This window comes from Chenopodium quinoa, unplaced genomic scaffold (genome assembly GCF_001683475.1).
Source record: "Chenopodium quinoa cultivar QQ74 unplaced genomic scaffold, ASM168347v1, whole genome shotgun sequence".
Taxonomy (NCBI): Eukaryota; Viridiplantae; Streptophyta; class Magnoliopsida; order Caryophyllales; family Amaranthaceae; genus Chenopodium; species Chenopodium quinoa.
In genome coordinates this window covers 2,576,595-2,598,523 of record NW_018745533.1, presented here as the reverse complement: position 1 = coordinate 2,598,523, position 21,929 = coordinate 2,576,595, and the positions used below count along the sequence as shown (strand labels likewise).

Sequence of the window (21,929 nt, the reverse complement as noted above, 5' to 3'; positions counted from 1 at the left end):
ACTCAAGGCCAATAATAATAGATAAATTTGTTAGAAAGGTACTTATATTTTCACTTTTTTGTGAAGAAGGACTTTATATGTTTAAAGTGGTGAAAAAAGGCCTTATAAGTCACTTTTGTTGTGAGGAGCTGAGGGACCTTGACATCGAAATATGACCGTTGACTTTACTTTTCCGGTGTTGACCATCACTCACGTGGCACATGATGTTTTAAAAAGACCTTTTCATTCATTATTTCCCCATTTTTTCACATTTTCTCTCTTACTATCCCCAAATTTTCTCTCAAAATCCCTTCTCTTTCCTTAAAATTAAGAAGGGAATGACAATTTTAAAACATCAGGTGCATATTATATGATGGTCAATGCCGGAAAAGTGAAGTCAGCGGTCATATTCCGATGTTAAGGTCCCTCCTCACAACAAAAGTAACTTATAAGGACCTTTTTCACCACTTTGAACATATAAGGTCCTTTTTCACAAAAAGGTAAACATATAAGTACCTTTTAGACAAATTTTCCATAATAATACTACCTCTAATTTTTATTATTTGCAACTTTAGAGTATTATTTGTGAAACATAATATATTTTAAAGTTTAAAATAATAAAAATCAAAGGTAGTTTTTGGAATCATATCACAACTCACTAGGAAAAGTCAAGACTTACTTCCACATATCCCATGTATATATAGAGTTAACACTAACTCTATAAAATCATACAATTCAATAAAACTCTTAACACTATATATTATTACAAACAATTAAGTTCGAGCTGAGATCGAAATGGAGGCTCTTTGGGTAGTATCAATACTCTTCATCATTTCATATTTTATACTTTACTTTTTTAAAAACCAAGCACCAAAAAATCTACCACCAGGACCTCCAAAGTTACCTTTGATAGGCAACCTCCGTCAAATTGCATCCAAAACCACCCTTCCCCACCGCCGCCTCGCCGAGCTAGCAAGTGTGCACGGCTCTATCATGCACCTCCGACTAGGGGAAGTTCCTACGGTGATCATTTCCTCGGCGGAGATGGCGAAAGAAGTGTTGAAAACTCATGATGCTTTACTTTGTAGTAGGCCAGCAGTGTTTTTGGGAGAAGTAGTGTTCTATAATTGTGGTGACATCGCTTTTAGCCCCTACGGGGAACATTGGCGCCAACTCCGTAAAATCGCCACCCTCGAGCTCTTTACCACCCGCCGTGTCCAGGCGTTTCGGCCCATAAGAGAGGAGGAGGTGGTGGATCTTGTCAAGTTTTTAGCTTCTAAGTCTGGCTCTGTGGTTAATCTTAGCAGCCGGATTTTTACCCTCCTGTTTGACATCACTTTAAGGTAATTTTTGTTAGAGTATGCCCTACTTCACTTACTTCATTTTTACTCAATTGAAATTATTTTTAAATCGAAATTAGTTTTGTTGAACATAAATTATTAATACTGAGCTAATATTAATTTTTTTTTATATACAGATTTATTCATAAATAAATAGTCATATAACATCTGATTTAAATCTAATAAATATATGACAATCGGATAAAATGAAAAAAAAAAACCTTTCAGCCGAGCTACGATCGTGGTTGCAAATTGTACATTCTTCATGCCTTATTTCATATCACTGTGATTTACAGCCTTCTTCGTTAAGGGGATCTATTGATTAGATTTGTTTGCAGTTGTGAAAAAAAAAAATTAAAAAAAATACAAACTTCATATTAATTAGTTTTTTTATTTTTCATTTTGAAATTTATCCTTCTATATTAAGGTAGATTATTCATTTTGAAAATTATCTTTCTATATTTGTTTGTTTTTTCCCTGTTACATGTAGAGTTGAATGTGATAGAGTATAAAACATACTCCTGGGCCTCAACCATCAACTTAAGTTTTTGGTTGAGTTGGTCCTCTAACAGAATGTTCCGTACTTATTTCAGTTTATATATTAGCCGATATCTTATAAGTTGTATAACAACAGAATGGTAATGAACAAGAAAGGCAAAAATTGTGAAGAGTTTAAAACACTTGTAGAAGATATTACAGCGATTGCTCAGGGCCTTTCAATTGGTGACTTATATCCATCATTGAAATTTATAAGCACCATTAGTGGGTTGAAAGGGAACCTTCAAAGGATAGTCAAAAGAATTGACAAGTTTGTTGATCCTATAATTGAAGAGCATTTGTCTAATAAAAAACAATGTATTGAAGACGAAGATATGATTGATGCTCTTCTAAAATTTCGAAAGGACAACGTGCGTCTTAATACCGATTTTTCTCTTACTACCAGCCACATCAAGGCAATGATATTGGTAAGTTGGACTATATTTTTCACTTTTGGTTGTTTGAATTGGAGTTTTATTTAACATTTAATTAGTGATTCTTATTTCTCTCTCTCTCTCTTTTACTTGACCTGCTTTGACTTTTACACTATTCACCACCCCTCCTTTGACCGTCTTTTATAAATAATATGTAAGGAAAAATATATTTATGTATGATCTTTTTGGATTCGTCTCAATAAGTACTATCATAATATATAACTTTTGTAATTTTTACTTATGGAGAATTTAAGTTATTGATCATTAAAGTTTTGCATTAGCAAGCGTGATAAAAGAAACAGGTTAAGTAAAGAAAAACAGAGAAAGTGTATATTAACCCAAAGATTACAGAGTAAAAGAGAAACTAATTAAACTATAATGATTGTCAAAAAAAAAATTAAACTATAATGGCTTTCATTTGCTAGCAAATGAGCTTTGCGTACCTTTTCTCTATCTACTTTGAGAATATTGCAACATTGAAAATTCCTATCCAGTTTCCTAATTTATAGAATAGTCCAAAAGATACCAATATCAGTAATATCTTCTTTCCACAAGAAATTGATTAAGTTCATTGAACATCTCTATAATGTATGTTTGTTCCACAGTATATTCCAATACTTTACTTGGTGTAAATTTTAATATCTACTCCGTAGTAAAGATAGATTAAGATGATATTTTTTCAAAATTATGCAAGATTTATGGAATTCTCAAAAAATATTAATTTAATGTTGTATAAATTAAAATTACATATAGGATGTATTTATTGGTGGGAGCGAAACATCTTCAACAGTAATCGAGTGGGCAATTTCTGAGTTATTAAAGAACCCTAGAGTAATGAAAAAGGTGCAAGATGAGGTGAGACAAGTAGTCAAAGGAACAGAAACCCTTATCAATGAGGTAAGTTTGGACAAGCTCAAGTATTTGAAGCTTGTAATCAAAGAAACTTTCAGGCTTCATCCTACGCCTTTATTGATCCCAAGAGAGTCCTTCGAAAGATGTGAAATCGATTGTTATGAAATACCTTCTCAAACTCGAATTTATGTCAATGCATGGGCTATTGGAAGAAGTCCAAGACATTGGATTGACCCAGAAAAATTTAATCCTGAAAGATTTGAAGAGTCTAAAATTGATTACAAGGGAATGCATTTTGAACTGATTCCATTTGGCTCCGGAAGGAGGATGTGCCCAGGAATGTCACTAGGTATTGCCACAGTTGAGCTCGGGCTAGCCATGTTGCTCTACCATTTTGACTGGAAGTTACCAAATGGAACTGGACCCGAAGAATTGGACATGGATGAATCCTTTACCATTGGGGCAAGGAGGAAGAATGACTTGAAAGTAGTTCCTATACTATCTACTTTCTCAGGTTTCAATTAATATGATGGTGTTTTGTTGCTATACTACTACACTAGTAGTATATATTCATCAAATCAAGTAGCAAAAAGTGTGATAAATAATGATGAGAATGGAATTTTCCGTTTGAGTGCCATCATTATTTGATTATCAATGTTATTTTATTATTATAACGTTTTATCTATCTTTTAAATTAATGATCTTCTGATCAATTATATTGCTTGTAATATATACTATAATATTATGAAAACTCAATGGGATAACATGGTTTTGCCGTGTGTCATCCTTCATTTAATATATTTGGCGCCACATGAGTAATGACATGTCAAAACCTATTCTTCTACACTAAATATCAAAATTCAATGCAAAATTATGATTGAAATATAATTTGAATTGCTAAGCATAAAAACAAACACTTACCATCAAACTATCAATGCCTCTCTTATTGTTGTTAATAAAATGATTTAACCTACGTGATGTAACTATTTAATTTGACTGTAATGCTCCTTATTTCGCAACTTTGTATTAACTACTCAATACTATATTCTTGTTTTATAATTATTTATTATTCATTTAATAAGCATATCTACATTCCTTTTTTAATTTCAACTTCAATTCAATATTGAAATTTTGTAACAGTTGATGAGATCAAATATTTCCACCATATATTTTTTAGTTTACTCCCTATAATGTCTAATCTATCAAAGTAACTAATTAAATCATTAATATTGAAATTTTTTAAAAAATAACTACAATTTAATAAAAATATAAGCAATGACCCAGGATATCGTACGGGCCAAAAAATTAATTATTATTTAGGGTCTTTTGTTCCAAATTCACTATCGATCTTATCTTATTTTTGGAAAAAGTGAGTTTATGTACTTTTAATAACTAGATATTGGTCTGCGCGATGCCCTATAATATATTATTATTATTATTATTATTATTATTGTTGTTGTTGTTGTTGTTGTTGTTGTTGTTGTTGTTGTTGTTGTTGTTGTTGTTGTTGTTACTACTACTACTAAAGATTTATTTATAAAAGTATTAATTTTATAAAAAGGACGTAATTAATATTTAAGTTGTTCATGCACAACTAGATTGGAGTTTATATTCTATGTCTTTGGGTTTATTGTTGAAGAGTTATTGAATAAGAGTTATCGGTTATTGTAGGGGGAATTTCAAGTTCGTAATTAGGAGTTTCGTACTTGTGTGCAAAAGATCAAGGTACGTATTCGTGGCTAGATCTTTAGCTATGTGATTTTATTCATAAATGTGTTTTATGTTTTGAATGATGAACTATGTTTGAACGTTGAACAATGATTTATGAATGTTTATAAAATAAATCTTGTAAGCTTGTTTCAATAAAAACGATGGTTTGATATTTAAATGCTTTATAAGCTTGGTTGTAAACTTACTTGGTTTACTAAATTGTTTAAAAAGGAAATGTTATCATTTTAATCATCCCATACATGGGAATTGGAAGGTTGATTTATCAAAGATGTTTATTGGATTTTTCTTGACTCCCACTATGCGGAGATAAATGATAAGACTATATTATGAGCTTTGTATGATCCAGTCTTTCCTTGAGTATAGACTATGTAAATGAGTTACTAGCTTGAGGGGTGTGCACACTTAGGTTGGGAAAATTGTTTATGAAAGGGTTGATTATTCAACCTTTGTTGGAAAATACTTTAGAAAATTATAATTTTGGAACGTTTTCCAAAATATGAAATCTTGTCTATGGAGAGTTCGAATAATCAGGTTTTATGAGAATTATATATTTCGAAAGGAAATTTTAATCAACTAAACTAATTTACGTGTTTAGCACTTGTATGTACTTAGCATTTTTGCTAACACGTATTTCTCTTTTGTTTTGGCTTTTCCCTACTTATCATTTATGATGAGTAGATAGGTGATGGCGATGACTCAACGTGAGCTAAATGTTGCATCGGGGACGAAGGGCAAAATCACATAGTCTAGGTTCACTATTATGAATTAGTATGAGTACTGTAGACACCCATTTGTGTCTCCCCAAAACCAAAACCAATGATGAGTACCTTTCACGTCGAATCATAATCAAATGAAGTGAAAGTGTGGAAAGTTTAGTGTTGCGGATAGTTTTAATTTCTTTTCTTTTCTCTCTGTTTTTGAAAACCTATTTTAAGAAAACAGCCAATCCAGTTTGGTTGGTCCATGATATGGTCCAATAGTAGTGTAGTTGGATAGGGCTTGAAAAGACCTTTCCGACGATATATTATAAGCCCAATTCCGATAAATATTGAGGAAGTTATGGCCAAATTACTGAACTGGACCCGGTTTGAGCCTTATATGCGGCCCAATGATCTAGAGGAGGGCCTAATATGGATTTATCATTCTAATGCAATTAGGAATGGTTTTAGTCTTTGTAGGGAATAATTTCAAGCCTTTAAAAATCCCACTAGCTTGAACCCCACTGTGATCATACACTAAAGTACGGTGGCGTCCAAAAAGGAAAAAAAAAAAAGAGCAAAAGAGTCGCCAACAAGTTTTTAAGGAACTTGTAAACCGTTCACGAGGTGAAGGTTATACCCCTTAACGATCCAAGAGAACGTCAACTCCATAAGGTCATGAACCAAATAAGGGTCCGGGGATGATGGTACAAATCCAACCTAAAAGAGATTGAACCTGCCCTAATAATAGGCCTCTACTTTATTATGCTCGTATTCATGTGCGCTTTCTGACTAACATGCAATCAATAGGATTAACCCTAAACCTGTTTAATTTATGTTGGTTGAATTTTAATGCACAAATAAACTATTATTGGCGATCACTTGAATTTATAATCACAATTAACCTAACAAGATTATTAATTATCTTATTAAGCGTGTCTGCAAATACCAATTCCCTTTAAACATGCAATAAAAGGTGATCAAGCAATAACAATAAATAATCAAGCAACATAATAATAATCATAATCATAATAATCATAAATATTAGGGAGAATATAGGAAGCATCATACTTTTAATCATACTTAATATTAAAAATACCCTAGACATGATATTAGGAATCAAAATAACAATCTAAGCATGATATCTACATCATAATATCAATTAATCTTTAAAGTACTTACTTGGATGCCTCGTACCTCTTTCTAATTACAAAATACACGCGTTAGTAACTTCAAAGAAAATAATAATCAAAGCAATTAAATTAAATAATTGAAAGAGAGATTTGGGACCAAACCCTCAGAAATTAAAACCTTTCACGTCTAGGGCGAAGGCAACTTCGAATATGGCTAGGTGTTTCTGGATCTTGTGAATGCGGAATTTTGTATTAAAAAGCAAAGAAGAAAGAATGCATGAATTAATGTTATTGAAAATTGATGAATGAATGATGTAGATGATGAAAAGAATTGATGAACGGTAATTGATGAATAATTTTGTGAATGAAGAGAGTTGATTATTAGTAATTGATGATGAAAACGGTGTTTTTGATACGATATTTATAGAGAAAATCATCCAAAAAAAGGATAATTTATCAAAACAGAGTCTGAAGACCACAAAAACACATTGGCGCCAGGACCAGTGGCTAGCGCCAGGCGCCAATGGCTGGCGTCTGGCGCCAATCCTGATTCCAGGCGCCAAGGCCTGGGGTTGGACGCCAAATTGGATTTCAACGCGTTTTCGAAAATCTGATAAATTTCCCGTACTGGAAGATAAAATAATATAATTTCAGTCAAAAATGCTATTTGATCTTGATTAAAACTCTGAAAAATCCTAATTGAATTAAAAATGATAAGACCTTCAAGAATGTTCTAGAAGACTAAAACCATTCCTAATTACATTAGGAATGATAAATCATATTAGGCCCTCCCCTAGATCATTGGGCCTACTTAAAGCTCAAACCGGGCCCAGTTTAGTAAATTGGCCATAACTTCCTCAATATTCATCGGAATTGGGCTTATAATATATCGTTGGAAAGGTCTTTGCAAACCCCATCCAACTACACCACTATTGGACCCATATCATGGACCAACCAAAGTGGATTATCTGTTTTCTTAAAATAAAGTTTTCAAAAACAGAGAGAAGAGAAAAGAAGAGAAATAAAAACTTTCCGCAACACTAGACCTTTCCACACTTTTGTTTCATTCGATTATGATTCGACGTGAAAGGTACTCATCACCGGGTTTGGTTTTGGGGAGCCCCACTTTGACTGAGTTTGGAGAAACGCAAGTTTCGAAAACGAAAGCCAAAGTATCGATAGGGACGGAGAATGATTCAGAACGTTCGGCGATCCTAAATCAATCTTATAACGCCGATACCTGCAAAACTAGCATTAGTTAAACAGATAAAAGAGTTAAGAAATGCGTATCTTGCACCGTCGAGCACACGTCTCTGAAAGTAACCGATTTTTTTGATGACCTCCTGCAAGCTAGAGAATGCCATCCCGCTTGAAAACTGCTATGCCTTGTAACTGCTTCCAAATTAGAAGATTTCTTTTCCTGAAACTATCCTATCCGCTGTGATAATATTCCACGTCCAGAGGAATATCATCGAAAATTATTTCTCTTGAAATAATTCTCATCCGCATTATGATCATCCTCCATGCCTCAGGAACTATGATCGAAGACAATTTCGCCCTAAAATTACCTTCAGTTGTTCATGACAACTTTCCGCAAGCTAGGGAATGATGTCGAAGACATCTTCTCTTGAAGTCATCCTCATTTGATGCGATAATTTTCCAAAGGAAAATACCGAAGATCCACGCCTGTCGATCTTTAAAAGTTCGCCTGAACTTGCCTTTGCTATGCCTATATGTCGGCGCTCTTTTGCTCTTGAACCTGTATGTCGATGCCCTATGCTCTTGAACCTATATGTCGGTGCTTTTTGCTAATGAGCCAATGCTTAGGCGCTTTAAGCTAAGTGAGACGAATTTTTCATCAGGTCGATCACTTTACATAATCAATCCGATTACCTAATAATGTCAAATTGCTTAGAGGGGCTGACTGGTGTACCAAGGAACCCAAAATATATTGCAGAAGGCTAGCACAACCCCAACAGGTGGCTGGCTGCTTTGGCGTCGCTGAAAATCAATCAGCGCCAGCCTTATGGCATTAGCGCCATGCGCTGGTATTGGCGTCTGGCACCAAGCACAAAACGTGACGCCAATGTCTAGGGACTGGCGCCAGCACGGATTCTTCTTTAAATTCAGTTTTTCGTTTTATTTCTTGCTCTGTTCGTCACGAAACAACCCGAGAGAAGTCCGAAAACTTCAATTGATCGTTGCTCACTCATTTCTCAACCGAATTTGCTCAAATTTGTTGCAAATCAAAGCTCTTGTCATCCATATTCCCGATCTATGTAAGTTTTCCTCCAACTCACACCGATTTTTATGAATTTTTGGCATGTTCATTCACGAATTTCATGAAAATTCGAAACTTGTGATGCTCAATTTGCTTTGTTTATCAAGTTTTATGCCATGAAATTGCTTGTTTATGTTTGTATATTGCCTTGGGAGCAATTTGAGACTTGTTTGACTCAATTTGGTGAAGAAATGAGCAATCCACCATTGTTGGACCTCTTAAGGTCGTGAAAAACAATGTGACCCGTTCTTGATGTTTTTGCTAGCAATTCTTGTTCAATTTGTCACAATAATCACTATAGTGTTGCAAGAAATTGTTTGATTGCTTGAAAAAATGTTGTCATGCTCAATTTGAATTTGTGCTCTGTTTTAATACTACATACTCTGTTTTTGCGAACATAATATCATGCGGCTAGGCAAACCTTTAGATACTATAGAACCTTAATTTATGATGATTTTGCACAATGTAGCATGGCTAGACAACGAGGCTCAGGTTCACGGTCCCGAAACACTAGACGGGAGCATGAGCCCGTGGAAGACGACACTACACCGTCCACTTCGCTTGGTCAGTTCCCAGAGTGGGATGAGCAGACCTTGTTCTTTACCCCTGTCCACCACATTTCTGAGAGGGTGAGACGGGGAACCGAGCCTGGGAGGACACGACATCACGGCTCTGGCTGTGATGGTCTAGGCGATTTGTATAGGATGCACATCGCCAGAGATCGAGAGACGAGACTCCTATGGGAGTCTTGCAGATTGGTTGCCCAGTTCGAGACCTCCGAGGCTATGGTCGCCTCCAGAGAGGGTCACCACGTAGTACGCGCTCTGGTGGAGTTCTTCTGGGACACCACCAACACTTTTCATTTTCCATGGGGTGAGATGATGGTCACTCCTACAGACTTCAGTCTCATCACAGGACTGGAGCTCTCTTCTGTGCCGCTGCCATTCGACGGCGGTATCGACGTCTTTTCTCCAGAGGTCGAGGAACTGTTGGGGCTGATTTTTGTTCGGGCCCGAGCTGAGGTCGAGATGACTCAGTTCAGTGCTAGGGGGATTCGCCGCTCAACGCTGGCAGCGGCTCTTGATGACGATGCGACCACCCGAGAGCAGCGGGTGCGCATCTTTGTGCTGATGTTGTTGTCAGGGACACTCTCTCCTGACAAGGGTAGTAGGGCATTGCTTTACTACCTCCCTGCTGTTCGCGATCTCCAGCGGATCAGGACTTATGATTGGGCCAGCTTGGCCTACACTGACTTCGTTCGCGCACTGAGGGACTCGTGTCGCCATCGGTCCTTTAGGACGAACGTTTCTTTGTCTGATTTCTGGAAAGTCGTAGAGGTAAACATTATTCCCTATAAAGTTTAGCCCTATATGTTAGGCAGCATTTACTCATGCTTTAGCTTTTTGTAGATCTGGTTCTATGAGTACTTTCCTTCCATTGCGCCGGCGAGACCATCGCCGAGGGAGTATCCGGTGAGCGCCTCTTGGGGCGGCCACCATGTGGACTTGTCTACTGCCCGCGTCCGGAGTCGGATCATCTCGGTACGACTTTTAGTATTTATCTTGCTCTTCTGCGATGTTTTAGACATGTTCTTACCTGATCGGTATTCTTATAGGGACCTGAGGTAGTATACCGACCGTGGGGTGGTTGGACAGTCCCTGGATTAGCCGCACAGTACTCTGCTGAGCGCCGCTACTTTCTGGGGACCTACGGAGCGGTTGCGTACTTAGGAGAGAGAGTTGCTAGACAACACTCTTCCGATATTTTTGTTGTTCCTGCTCCTCCACCACGTCACATGTTCGACGAGAGAGAGTTGTCGAGCATGGCTGAGGAATCTGGTTCCCTCTGGCGGTCCCATGTGATCCTTGGATGGAGTTATGCTGAGGAGCTACTTCCTTTGTTGGCTCCAGCCCCTGTACCGGCCGAGGATGTGAGGGTAAGATCCTTAACTTTTGTTTTTCGCTGAATAGCCCCCCAAGTAATACCTTGCTGATTTTTTTCTGTTTTATCAGGATGGTCCTACTGAGTTTGTGCCATCCCGTATGTCCATCCACTACTAGGGGATGTACGGGCCGATCGAGGAGATGATTTCTCCGGCTCCTGAGGGCGAGCGCTTCGTGGAGCGGTCGATTCCTCGTCATCGGACTAGGGTAAGCCTAGTTTTTAATACAGAATCTTATATTCGGTTATCATGCATTTTACTGACTTAACTTTCCTTGACAGTTCTCACGCGAGGTGGTTTCGGCTATGGCACGATGCATAGATGCCTTCCGGAGCCAACTCGTCCGGATGAGGAACGCGGCTACCTGTCGTCGAGACGACACTGTCCGAGAGGTAACTTTTCTTCACTTATTATTTCTGCATTATGCTTCAGTTTTACCTTGTTTCTGATTTAATTCTTTTTTCAGGGTCAGCCGATTGTTTCTCACACTTGTACGAGGCCTGAGGGGCGGAGAGAGCCGGCGAGGTCTAGCTCGAGACGTCGTCGCACTTCGTCCGGAGGTAGAGGTGGTCGTTCCGAGGCTGCTCGAGCCGACGTTGCTGAGGGCTCAGGATCTTCTTCTGAGGGTGCTCCTGCTGCACCTGTAGGAGAGGCTACCTCGGCTTTCAGAGGTGGTGGGATGCACGAGGTTGGCTCGTCATCGCAGCAGTCTCCGCGATCTCAGCCTCAGGTTGACTTTGGCTGGAGCGGTCATGTCTTTAGTTTCCCTCCTCCTACGGAGACTGGAGCTGGTGCTGAGGCCGGAGCTGGTGAAGAGGTGACTCCTCGGACGGCGCAGTTTTATGGCATGATGGGCCTACGTCCTCCGGCGCCGTAGTTCATTTCTGTTTATGTATTTTATTTTGACTTTTTATAGAACTTTGCCTTTGACTTATTATCTAGACACTTTGTTCTTTATGTTATTGTATGTTAGTGTGTGAATTTTGCGCAAAAATTCCGTCATTTTCATTATTGATGGAGGGTATTATCCGACTCTCTCCTCCAAAAGGAAAAATAAAAAGGAGAGAAAGGCTGATTTTTGAATTTTAATATAAAATCCAAAAAAGGAAATAATAATTGTTATATTTAATTAATTAAGAAAAGGATAGAAAGATATTTAGAAGAAATTAAAACGGGGCCATAAAGTCATTAACCGACTCCAATTTAATATCAAAATGCAAACTGAGCACGCGCGGCTGTCCTGCTGACTTGGCGCGAGCTGGCGCCAGCCTGTGGCGCGTGGCGCCAGGCGCTATTTCTAGCGTGTGGCGCCGAAAGCTGATGGGTGACGCCAATTATCGGTGTGTGACGCCAATTGACGCTGACTCCGTATTCCAGTCAGATTGAAATTCCTCGCAATTTGTGCATAAATAGCCCCCTGCTCAGCCGATTCTTCACATAATTCCAGCGAAAAAAATTGTTCTTCTCTTTAGAAAAAATAATAATCATCATGTCTTTAGCCACTAAAACCTTCACCCAATATTCTCATGAATGGTGTCGATCTCTCAGTGCTAGAGAAAGAAAAGAATTAGATTTATTTCACTTGGGGGGAATATATGGCATTAAAGGGGTAGATCTAGACATAGACTTCATACATACCGCTTTAGAATATTGGAACATTGATACACATTGTTTTAGAATAGGGTATGATGAAATTAGCCCTTTGCCAGAGGAATTTGGTGCTATTTTAGGCTTCCCTGCAATAGACCTGGTAGTAATCCCTAGAGTAGATGCATATTACTATAAGGATTTTGAGCGCTTTTTTAACTTGAAGGAAAGGGATTTATCAAAGATAGTAGATGGCAACGTAGTGAACTTAAAAGAATTCGCACGCTATTATTTTGATAGACCGCTTTCTGAATCTTTTCACATATATAGAAGAAGGGCGTTTTTATTCTGCATGCTTAATCAATATTGTCTTAGTAGTGGTAAAATTAACGAGGGTTAATCAATTATAACCACTGTACTAGAACAAATTGAATCAGGGAGAAATCCAATGCCATTGATAGTTGGAGAGACTATGATTAGTCTAGATGAGTTGAAAAGGGACCCAAAAGCACCTCTTCGCGACTCTCCAATTTTATCACAGGTAGAAAAATAATATTTTTAATTACAGAAATCCAAAAAATATATTTTTGTATTGTAATATTAATTTATTTGCATTGGAATTTTTTTACAGATGTGGCTAATGGAGAGGCTAGGATTAATTAGCCCTCCGGACGACATCGAAAATTATACGCCCACTTGCTTTGTGAGGAGAAAGAAGCGCATCCCTAAAATTGGGCGCCATGGGTGGAAGAAAGTCTTTGAATCACGTGATTTCGCTATCAAGTGGGTCATCCCATGGTGGAAAATAAAAAGGATGGTTGGTATTAACAAGCAACCTTTCTACCGTCTTCCAAGCTTGTCTCGCATGACATATTATTACCCCTGCAGAGTAAAGAGACAATATGGCTTGCTTCAAAATATTCCTTCCGGGGATCTTCGTCCTCCCTATGAGTATCCCATATCTCAAGAAGTAGATAAATTTGACACTTACTGGAGCGCTAGACCTTTATGGGAAGTGATTACCCAAAAGGTTCCCCCTTCTTTACCTAATGATGTAAAGAAGTGGTTGCTGAAGAAGTCTTCAATTGATTAGGGTAGAACTGATGTGAAGAATCGTCTAGGTGACAGGGTGACACCGGCCAAGGAACGCTTAGGTGCAAGAATTGAGTTCAGGACACCTACAATGCCTAAGAAGAAAAATACTAATAAAGACAAGGAGAAAAGGAAAGCTACAGACAAGAAGGCTTGGGTGGAAAAGAAGCATGGGGTGCTAGCTGAAGGAGAAACAATCTATTCTAAGATTGAATGTAGGTCCTCTAAAGGATGCCTACTGGCTAAAGTAATGGATGAAGAGGAGGAGGCGGAAAAGAATTGGAAAAGAGAAAGAAGGAGAAGAAAGACTAGAACATTGCTTAGCTTTAGATTTATTAGATTCTTAATTTTTATTTAAAGTTAATTTATTTCAGCCTTATTTAAATTCCATTAACAATGCAATTTTATTTCATTAATGAAATTTCAACTTTCAATTAAATTGTTACTTTAAATTTATTTTATTAAAGCAATGAAAAACCGAAAAAAATAATTTTCGGAAATCTTTCGAGTACGGAAGTCGAAAATTTTCCGAAAAACACCGAAATTCCCCAGATTTTATGACTGAATTGGCGTCAGTAATTGCAGATTGGCGCCAGCTATTGAGGTCTGGCGCCAGGCGCCAATTCCATCGTCTGGCGCCAGGCGCCAATTCCATCGTCTGGCGCTAATGGCTTTTGGCTGGCGCCAGACTCTGTTCTGTGACGCCAGTTTCTTTTCCGACTTTTGTTGACATTTTGTTGATTCTGGAACGCGGAGATGTCGAAAAATAAAGTGGCCGCACCCGTAATGGGTTGCCTACGTATCCTTTCCTAAGGAATCAGGCCGAACGTAGCTCTCTTGAGTGTCCTACTCAAGTAATTATGGGTAGTATTTTTTAAGTTGGTCAAGATTGGTCATGTTTGAGAATTCATTGCCATCCATGTCAGTTAATTTTGCTGCACCACCTGAAAGGATTGTTTTGACAATGTAGGGGCCAGACCAATTAGGTCTAAACTTTCCCCTTGGATCTAAAACATTTTTTCTTAGCGCTTTTAATACCAAATCTCCTACTTTGATATTTCTTGTCTTGACCTTCTTATTAAAATGTCTAGCCATACGAGTTTGATAGCACTGAGTGTGCTGTAGAGCTTCTAGTCGTTTTTCGTCGAGTAGGATCAATTCTTCATATCATGCCCTAGTCCATTCGACTACATCTAGTTTACTTTCTAGCGCAATACGTAGAGATGGTATTTCTATTTCGACAGGTTGTATGGCATCCATTCCATATACCAAAGAAAATGGTGTATTTCCTGTTGACGTACGGATTGACGTGCGATAACCCTACAATGCAAAGTGAAGTTTGTCAGGCCAATCCTTATAATTTTCTGTCATTTTCTCGATGATAGTCTTTAAATTCTTATTAGCTGCCTCGACTGCTCCGTTTGCTTGAGGTCTATAAGGGGATGAATGCTGATGTTGGATACCATATTTATGTAGCAATTCTTCACATTCGGCTTGAAAGTGAGTTCCATTGTCACTTATCATTTCATGTGGGACTCCATATCGACAAATGATATTTCTCTCGATAAAAAGTGCTACATGTTTTGCGGTGAGTTTAGCATATGATTGTGCTTCAACCCACTTCGTAAAGTAATGAATTGCTACTAGAATAAATTCATGGCCTCCTGTCCCTGGAGGAGCGATCTTGCCAATTATGTTAATTCCCCATGTAGAGAATGGCCATGGTGATGTGTAGGTGTAGAGCAAAGATGGGGGAACGTGTTGTAAATTGGCATAAATTTGACACTTAGGGCATCTTTTAACATATTGATGGCAGTCCCTATTCATGGTAGTCCAATAATACCCTTCTCGCATTATTTTCTGGACTAACATTTTGCCATTTATATGAGTTCCACAGATTCCTTCGTGGACCATTCTCATTATTCTTTGTGCATCCACCCTCCCTACACATAGGAGGGCTCGACCTTTAGGTACCCTTTTATGTAGCTCGTTGTCTATGAGTACATATTGAGAAGCCAAAAGTCTCAAGGCTCGTTTTGCTCTTTTGTCAGCATGAGGAGGGTATTCTCCATTGGTGACATAGTTGAGAATGTCTGTGTACCATGGTTCTTCTTCTTATTCTTCATCTTTGTCTTGGACTGGGTCGTCGTCTTCTATAGCCTGTATATATGCCGGTTTGTGCCTTTTTCGATAGTTAGAGGCATTTGCTCGATATCCGTGGGAATCCTTACCATTGAGGCTAATCTTGCCAAGGCATCAACAAATTGATTTTCTTCTCTAGGTAGATATGTGTATTCCACCTTCTCTAACTGATCGGTAAGAGTTTCCAGATAAGTTTGGTAAGGGGCTAGGCTTTCGCTCCTTACTTTCCACCTTTTAGATATTTGATTGATGATTAGAGAGGAATCTCCGAACATCCTTAACTTCTTTACTCCCAATGCCAGAGCTGTTTCAAGGCCTACTACACATGCTTCATATTCAGCAGCATTATTGGTAACGTCGAAATCGAGTTTTATTGAGATTGGGACGTGTTCTTCTTTAGGTGATACTAGTAGCACTCCGACACCACATCCCTTTTGGTTTGAGGCTCCGGAAAAATACAAGGTCCAAGTATCATCTTCGGTGACCATCAAATCTTCATCTGGAAATTTGTTGTCCTGTATTGGTGTCGAGTCTTCTATTGGAAAGTCTGCCAGAAAGTCTGACACCACAGATCCTTTAATAGCTTTTTGTGGCATAAACCGCACATCGAACTGGGCTAAGTTGACTATCCATCTTGAAATACGTCCATTGAGCGTTGATTTTCTCGAACAAGTATTTGAGTGGATCCAATCGAGATACCACGAAAACGGTATGCACCAACATGTAATGTCTCAACTTAGTTGTGGCCCACACCAAAGCGAGGCACAATTTCTCGAGTGGTGTATAGCGTGTTTCGTATTCGAGCATCTTCCTACTTAAGTAATAGATTGCATTCTCTTTGTTTTCTACCTCTTGTGCTAGCATGGCTCCATTGTCTCTTTGGTAACCGTCAAATATAACCTAAGAGGTATTCCGGGAAGTGCTGGCGCTAATACGGGAGGATTTGCAAGATAGGCTTTGATCTGATCAAAGGCTTTTTGACACTCGCCATCCCATATTACTGGTACATTCTTCTTGAGCTTTTTGAAGATTGGTTCACATATCGTTGTTAGTTTTGATATGAACCTACTTATGTATTGCAACCGGCCAATGAATCCTCGAATCTGTTTCTCAGTCTTGGGTGGTGGCATTGACATGATTGCTTTAATCTTGGTTGGATCTATCTCTATTCCTCTAGAGCTTATGACGTACCCCAAGAGCTTGCCTGAGGTGACTCCAAAAGCAAATTTTGATGGATTCAACCTCATATTGTATTTTCTTAACCTTTCGAAAAATTTCCTTAAGGCTACTTGATGGCCTGGACGGTCCTTTGATTTCACAATCATGTCGTCGACATATACTTCAACTTCTTTGTGCATCATGTCATGAAGCAAGGCAGTTGCTGCACGTTGGTAAGTAGCACCTGCGTTTTTCAACCCAAATGGCATTACCGTGTAACAGTAAGTGCCCCATGGTGTGATGAAAGTTGTCTTCTCCATGTCTTCTTCCGCCATGAGAATCTGATTGTACCCTGCGTATCCGTCCATGAATGAGAGAAGCGCGTGATTTGCTGTGTTGTCTACCAGAATATCGATGTGTGGCAAAGGGAAGTCGTCCTTTGTACTTGCCTTATTTAGATCTCGATAGTCGACACACATCCTTACCCTTCCGTCTTTCTTTGGAACTGGGACGACGTTGGCGACCCATTCGGGGTATTTGGATACCTTGATGAAACCTGCAGTTATTTGTTTTTGAACTTCTTCTTTTATTTTAAGTGCTACGTCGGGTTTCATTTGACGTAACTTTTGTTTTTACAGGTTTCATTCCTGGGATTAATGGTATAGTGTGTTGAGCTATTTCTCTGTTAATGCCTGGCATATCTTCATATGACCAAGAAAATACATCGATAAATTCTTTAAGCAAGTTAATTAAATCGGTTCTTTCTTGTTTATTCAATGTTAGTCCGATTTTAACTTCTCTTTTATGAGTTGAATCATTTGAGATGTCAACTGTTTCAGTCTCTTCAAATATCGGTGTTTTCTTTTCAAGTGTTTCCATTGCTTTAATAAATTCTTTATCTTTTTCATCGTTAGCTAAGCAATGTTCGTCATCTTGGGTTAGGGAAGAACACGAGAAGTAAGGAGAATGAGCGATATTATTATACTCTGAGATCATTACATCAAAGAGCGATATGTCCTCAGGGACTGGATGACTAACTATCCTAGGAGAGGAAATAAGAAGGGGAGGCGTTATAGCTAAAGACCCAGAAGATTCTATAGGGAAAGACTCCGACTTTGACTCTGACTCTGACGATGCTTCAAACATTGGCCCTTGTCCTGTCGTGATTGATATCTTCCTCCCACTCGGAGTGGTCACCTTGATAGTCTTGCGCCACCCTTGCGGTGATCCTTCAGCTGGAGTAATTAGCTTTGAGGGTCGAAGTTTTCTCTTTGTAGGACCGTTTGAACGAGTGAGGAGTTATCTTCCTCATAAACTAGCTCATTCTTTTCTTGCCCAAACAGTAATCCCATGACGTTAAAGTCAAAGCATGGGGGTATTTTCTCCTTATGGACACGAGTTGGGATTTCGTCAGTGAAATAGCAATCCAAGAAAATCTCGAATCCTTGTTGTCGTATGCCATTTACAAAAAATGGTTCGGGAAATTCATGGCATGGATTGTCCTCTCCTTCTTTTATAAACTGACCATAGCGTAAGGGGGTACTGATCCATTGGAATTGCTTTCTTTTGAATGCGAGCGTCTCTACGTGCTTTCAATTTGTCCTGGGCTCGCTTGCGATCTTTCCGAGTCGGTTCAAAACCAAGTCCGAAAGTATCTAGTTTAGGGAGGCCAGGTGACTCTATCGATTTTGCTATCCCCTTCTTCTTTCCTAAGTCATCCCAAGGAAGTGTCCTTGTTTCTTTAGCATAGTGTTGATAATCATGTTGGAATGGGGGTCGTGGCAAAGAGATGTCCTTTCATCCTCTTGGATTAAGGAGACTTCTTCGTTAAAGCCCATAGGTCTTCATCATCTTCGTCATGCTCCACATTGATGATTGGATTCTCTATTGATTTGATCCTCATTGGCGAAGCATCATAGTGATGGGTATTCTCCAACTATGGCTTTCACTTGTTGGTGGAGAGATGAAGGGACGGCCTTTAGATCATGGAGCCAAGGGCGTCCTAACAACAGATTGAATGAGGCTTTGATGTCTACCACTTGAAAAGTAGTAGCATGTTCTAATGCTATTGCCGTCACATTTAGGGTTATTTTGCCAAGAGCTTGATGTCGAGTATTATCGTAAGCTCTTATTCCTTGTGTGGACGGAGTTAAATCCTCATCCTTTATGCCGAGCATCCTCGCAGTCCTAAGTGGACAGATATTAATAGCCGATCCATTGTCTACAAAGAGTCATGGGAACATTCATTCTTTTGCAGACTAATGTAAGGTTTAACACCTTGTAGTGTTTGTCACCTTCCGGGGGTAAATCTTTATCAGAGAAGGTGATTAGATAATTGGACTAGGGAAGATCACTCATGAGGAAGTTAGCTAGTCCCTCAGGAGTGGTGTCAGAATCTATCCGATTTTATCCAGGCATTCATCACAGCAACCTACGTTCTCGAGATGTTGCCAGAAGCTTCCATACATTCATCTCCACTTTTGTCTTCTTGAATTGTTTAACGATGTCATTTGTCTTCGATGACAGGTATGGGAACTTGTTGTACAGTAGCATAGGTTGTGTTGAAACGGAGGTTGTATTCTTCCGGATCTTGTGAGGACGTCTATTGATAAATCTTCCTTCAGCCCAAATGTCGACCGTGGTGAATGATACAGAAAGTGAAGGTCCTAATATGTCTTTTTAGATAGACATCTTCTTCATCACTGTCCCATACTCCATTAACATTTATGTCCTCTTCTTGTTGAACTTGGACTAATTCCTTTCTATCAATCATTTTCTGCACCAAATCCTTGAACTTGAAGCAGTTTTCTAGGTGTGTCCTCCTGACTGATGGTATTGACAGTAATATCTATCTGTCCTTTTTAATGATTCAAATGGTATCGGTTCGAGAGGTTTGATCTTGCCATTCTCGGAGAGCATTTCAAACATTTGTGTATACGGGATCCCAATTGGAGTATAAACTTTATTGCTCTTCTGGGTCTTTCGGTGACTTGTAAGGGAAAGTGTTTTGCCTCATAAGTCGTTTTTACTGGTGTGAATTCTCTCTTAGGTTCTTCATCATATTCCTTGTGAAGTTCATTCAAAATTTTTGAGAGTTTCATGTAACAGTTGCGATGTCTCCCTCAGATACAGTGTGAGTATTCGTATCTCTACCTCATTTGCTGGTTCTGGAAGATTATCTTCGACATCGAAAAAGGTCTCTTCTTCTTCCTCTTCGACGTTGGTTGCTTTGACAGGTTTAATGAGGATGAGGGGTCAACTTCGCTTTCTTCATCGGAGATAGCCAATGTGTGAGCTAGAGGTGCATTGTCAATACTCGGTTTCTTACTGGCAGGAGGCAACGACAGCTTGTTACTGTCAATTAGGTCTTGGATAGCTTCCTTAAGCTTCCAACAGCTTTCAGTAGAATGGCCCCTACCTTGATGATATTTGCAATGCGCATTGGGGTTCCAATTAGGCGACCTCTTCTCGACTGGTGGATCTCCAAATGGTCCAATGGGAGTTATAAGACCTTTTGCATTTAGCCGATCAAACGCGGTGTCATAACTCATGCCAATAGGAGTGAAGTTTCTCCTAAACGGTTTCTTTTGTCCTTGGTTGTTCATGGCGAGGACTTCTCCCAGATTAAAGGCGCTAACATTATTTGAGTGGGCGGTTTTGGAAGAAGAAGGATTGTCGTTCTTCTTTCCTTTCCAGCCACTGTTGGAGTTATTTTGGCAGCTTTAGATTTAGCTAAGTCATCTTCAATATTAATCCCAATATCATAAATAGCCTTAAAGGTATGAAGGTTATTTTGATATTTAAGATGTTTTTGAATATTTTTCTTGGAGATTTTTAATGAACAATCTCACAGACTCTTTTTCACTTGGTACCTCAATCATTTTAGCTGAGATTTCTCTCCACTTGTTAAAGAAAGATGTGAAGCCTTCATTCTCCTTCTGTTTTGAGGATTTCAAGTTCTCTATGGTCAGTTTCGACTTGAACGTTGCACTTGTACCTATCGACGAAAGCGTTTGCTATGGATTCCCAGGTAGAGGTCTTTTCTTTTTCAAGAGAAAAGAACCATTGTTGGCAAACGGTCTCGAGAGATAGCGAGAACAGAGAAGGGAAAACTTTCTTATCGATACCCTTGATACTCATTATTGTTTCAAATGCCCTTAGATGGAAGTAGGGTTTGTCGATTGCCCTAAACTTTGGGATGTCGTTGGCACTGAACTTCTGCGGAAGAAGATCCTTATCCACCGAGACCCCTTGGGATGTGAGTTCTTGAAACTTGTAGTCGCTGGACAACTTGCTTAGGCTTTCTTGCATGAGGTCCATTTGTTGTTGCTTCGCGGATCCTCGATCTTAAGTGCGAGAAGCTTTAGTGTCTCAGTTACAGTAGCCAGTTGGTTCTTGAGATCGTTAACTTCTTCCTGAGTTGCCATTATAACTCTTGCTTTCCTCTTGCGAGCTATAGGTTTGTCGAAAAGTTGGACTTGTACGAAGAGGTTATCTTTGATTAATCGTCCTTCCTTTCTTGACCACGCGCTGTAAATTAAGCCAGTTTGCGTTTTAATTACTTGACTCGAATCAGTTTGACTTTATGGCTTTTAAAAAAAAAATGCAAAAGTATGCATATTTTTAGGGAAAATAATGTACATGTGTTTAGGGAACTTAAGTATTATTATTTATTGGAGGATTAATATCCGACTTACCCCCCTAAAAAAAATGACAAAAAAATAACGCGCGCACACAAGACTCCTTAATCATGGTCAAGACATGTGTATTGGTGTGTGTATTGAGTGTAAGTGACATGCTTGGACTCTTGTGTAAGACCATGGGACTTAGTGCCTAAACTCGAATATTGATTCAATTAAGCATTATTGCCAGCAAAATTAACCGAATTAAACAGGAAACTGATTAATTAGACATTAGGTGATGACTCGACAAATAATCCGAACTGTCGGCCAAGCGACAGGACTGGCGTCACAATATGGTGGTTGGCGCAAGACTTTTTAGTAAATGTCTGGCGCTACACACC

The 21,929-nt window shown here is 38.8% G+C and overlaps 1 protein-coding gene across 1 annotated transcript; it reads left to right on the top strand.

Moving 5' to 3' along the window:
• The first annotated feature begins 723 nt into the window (after positions 1-723).
• Positions 724-3,962, top strand: LOC110715944 (cytochrome P450 71D9-like). The gene is made up of 3 exons (XM_021894561.1): positions 724-1,322; positions 1,954-2,284; positions 3,044-3,962. The coding sequence occupies exons 1-3, from the start codon at positions 775-777 to the stop codon at positions 3,665-3,667; spliced, it is 1,503 nt and encodes a 500-aa protein (XP_021750253.1). The 5' UTR covers positions 724-774; the 3' UTR covers positions 3,668-3,962.
• Positions 3,963-21,929: the final 17,967 nt, after the last annotated feature.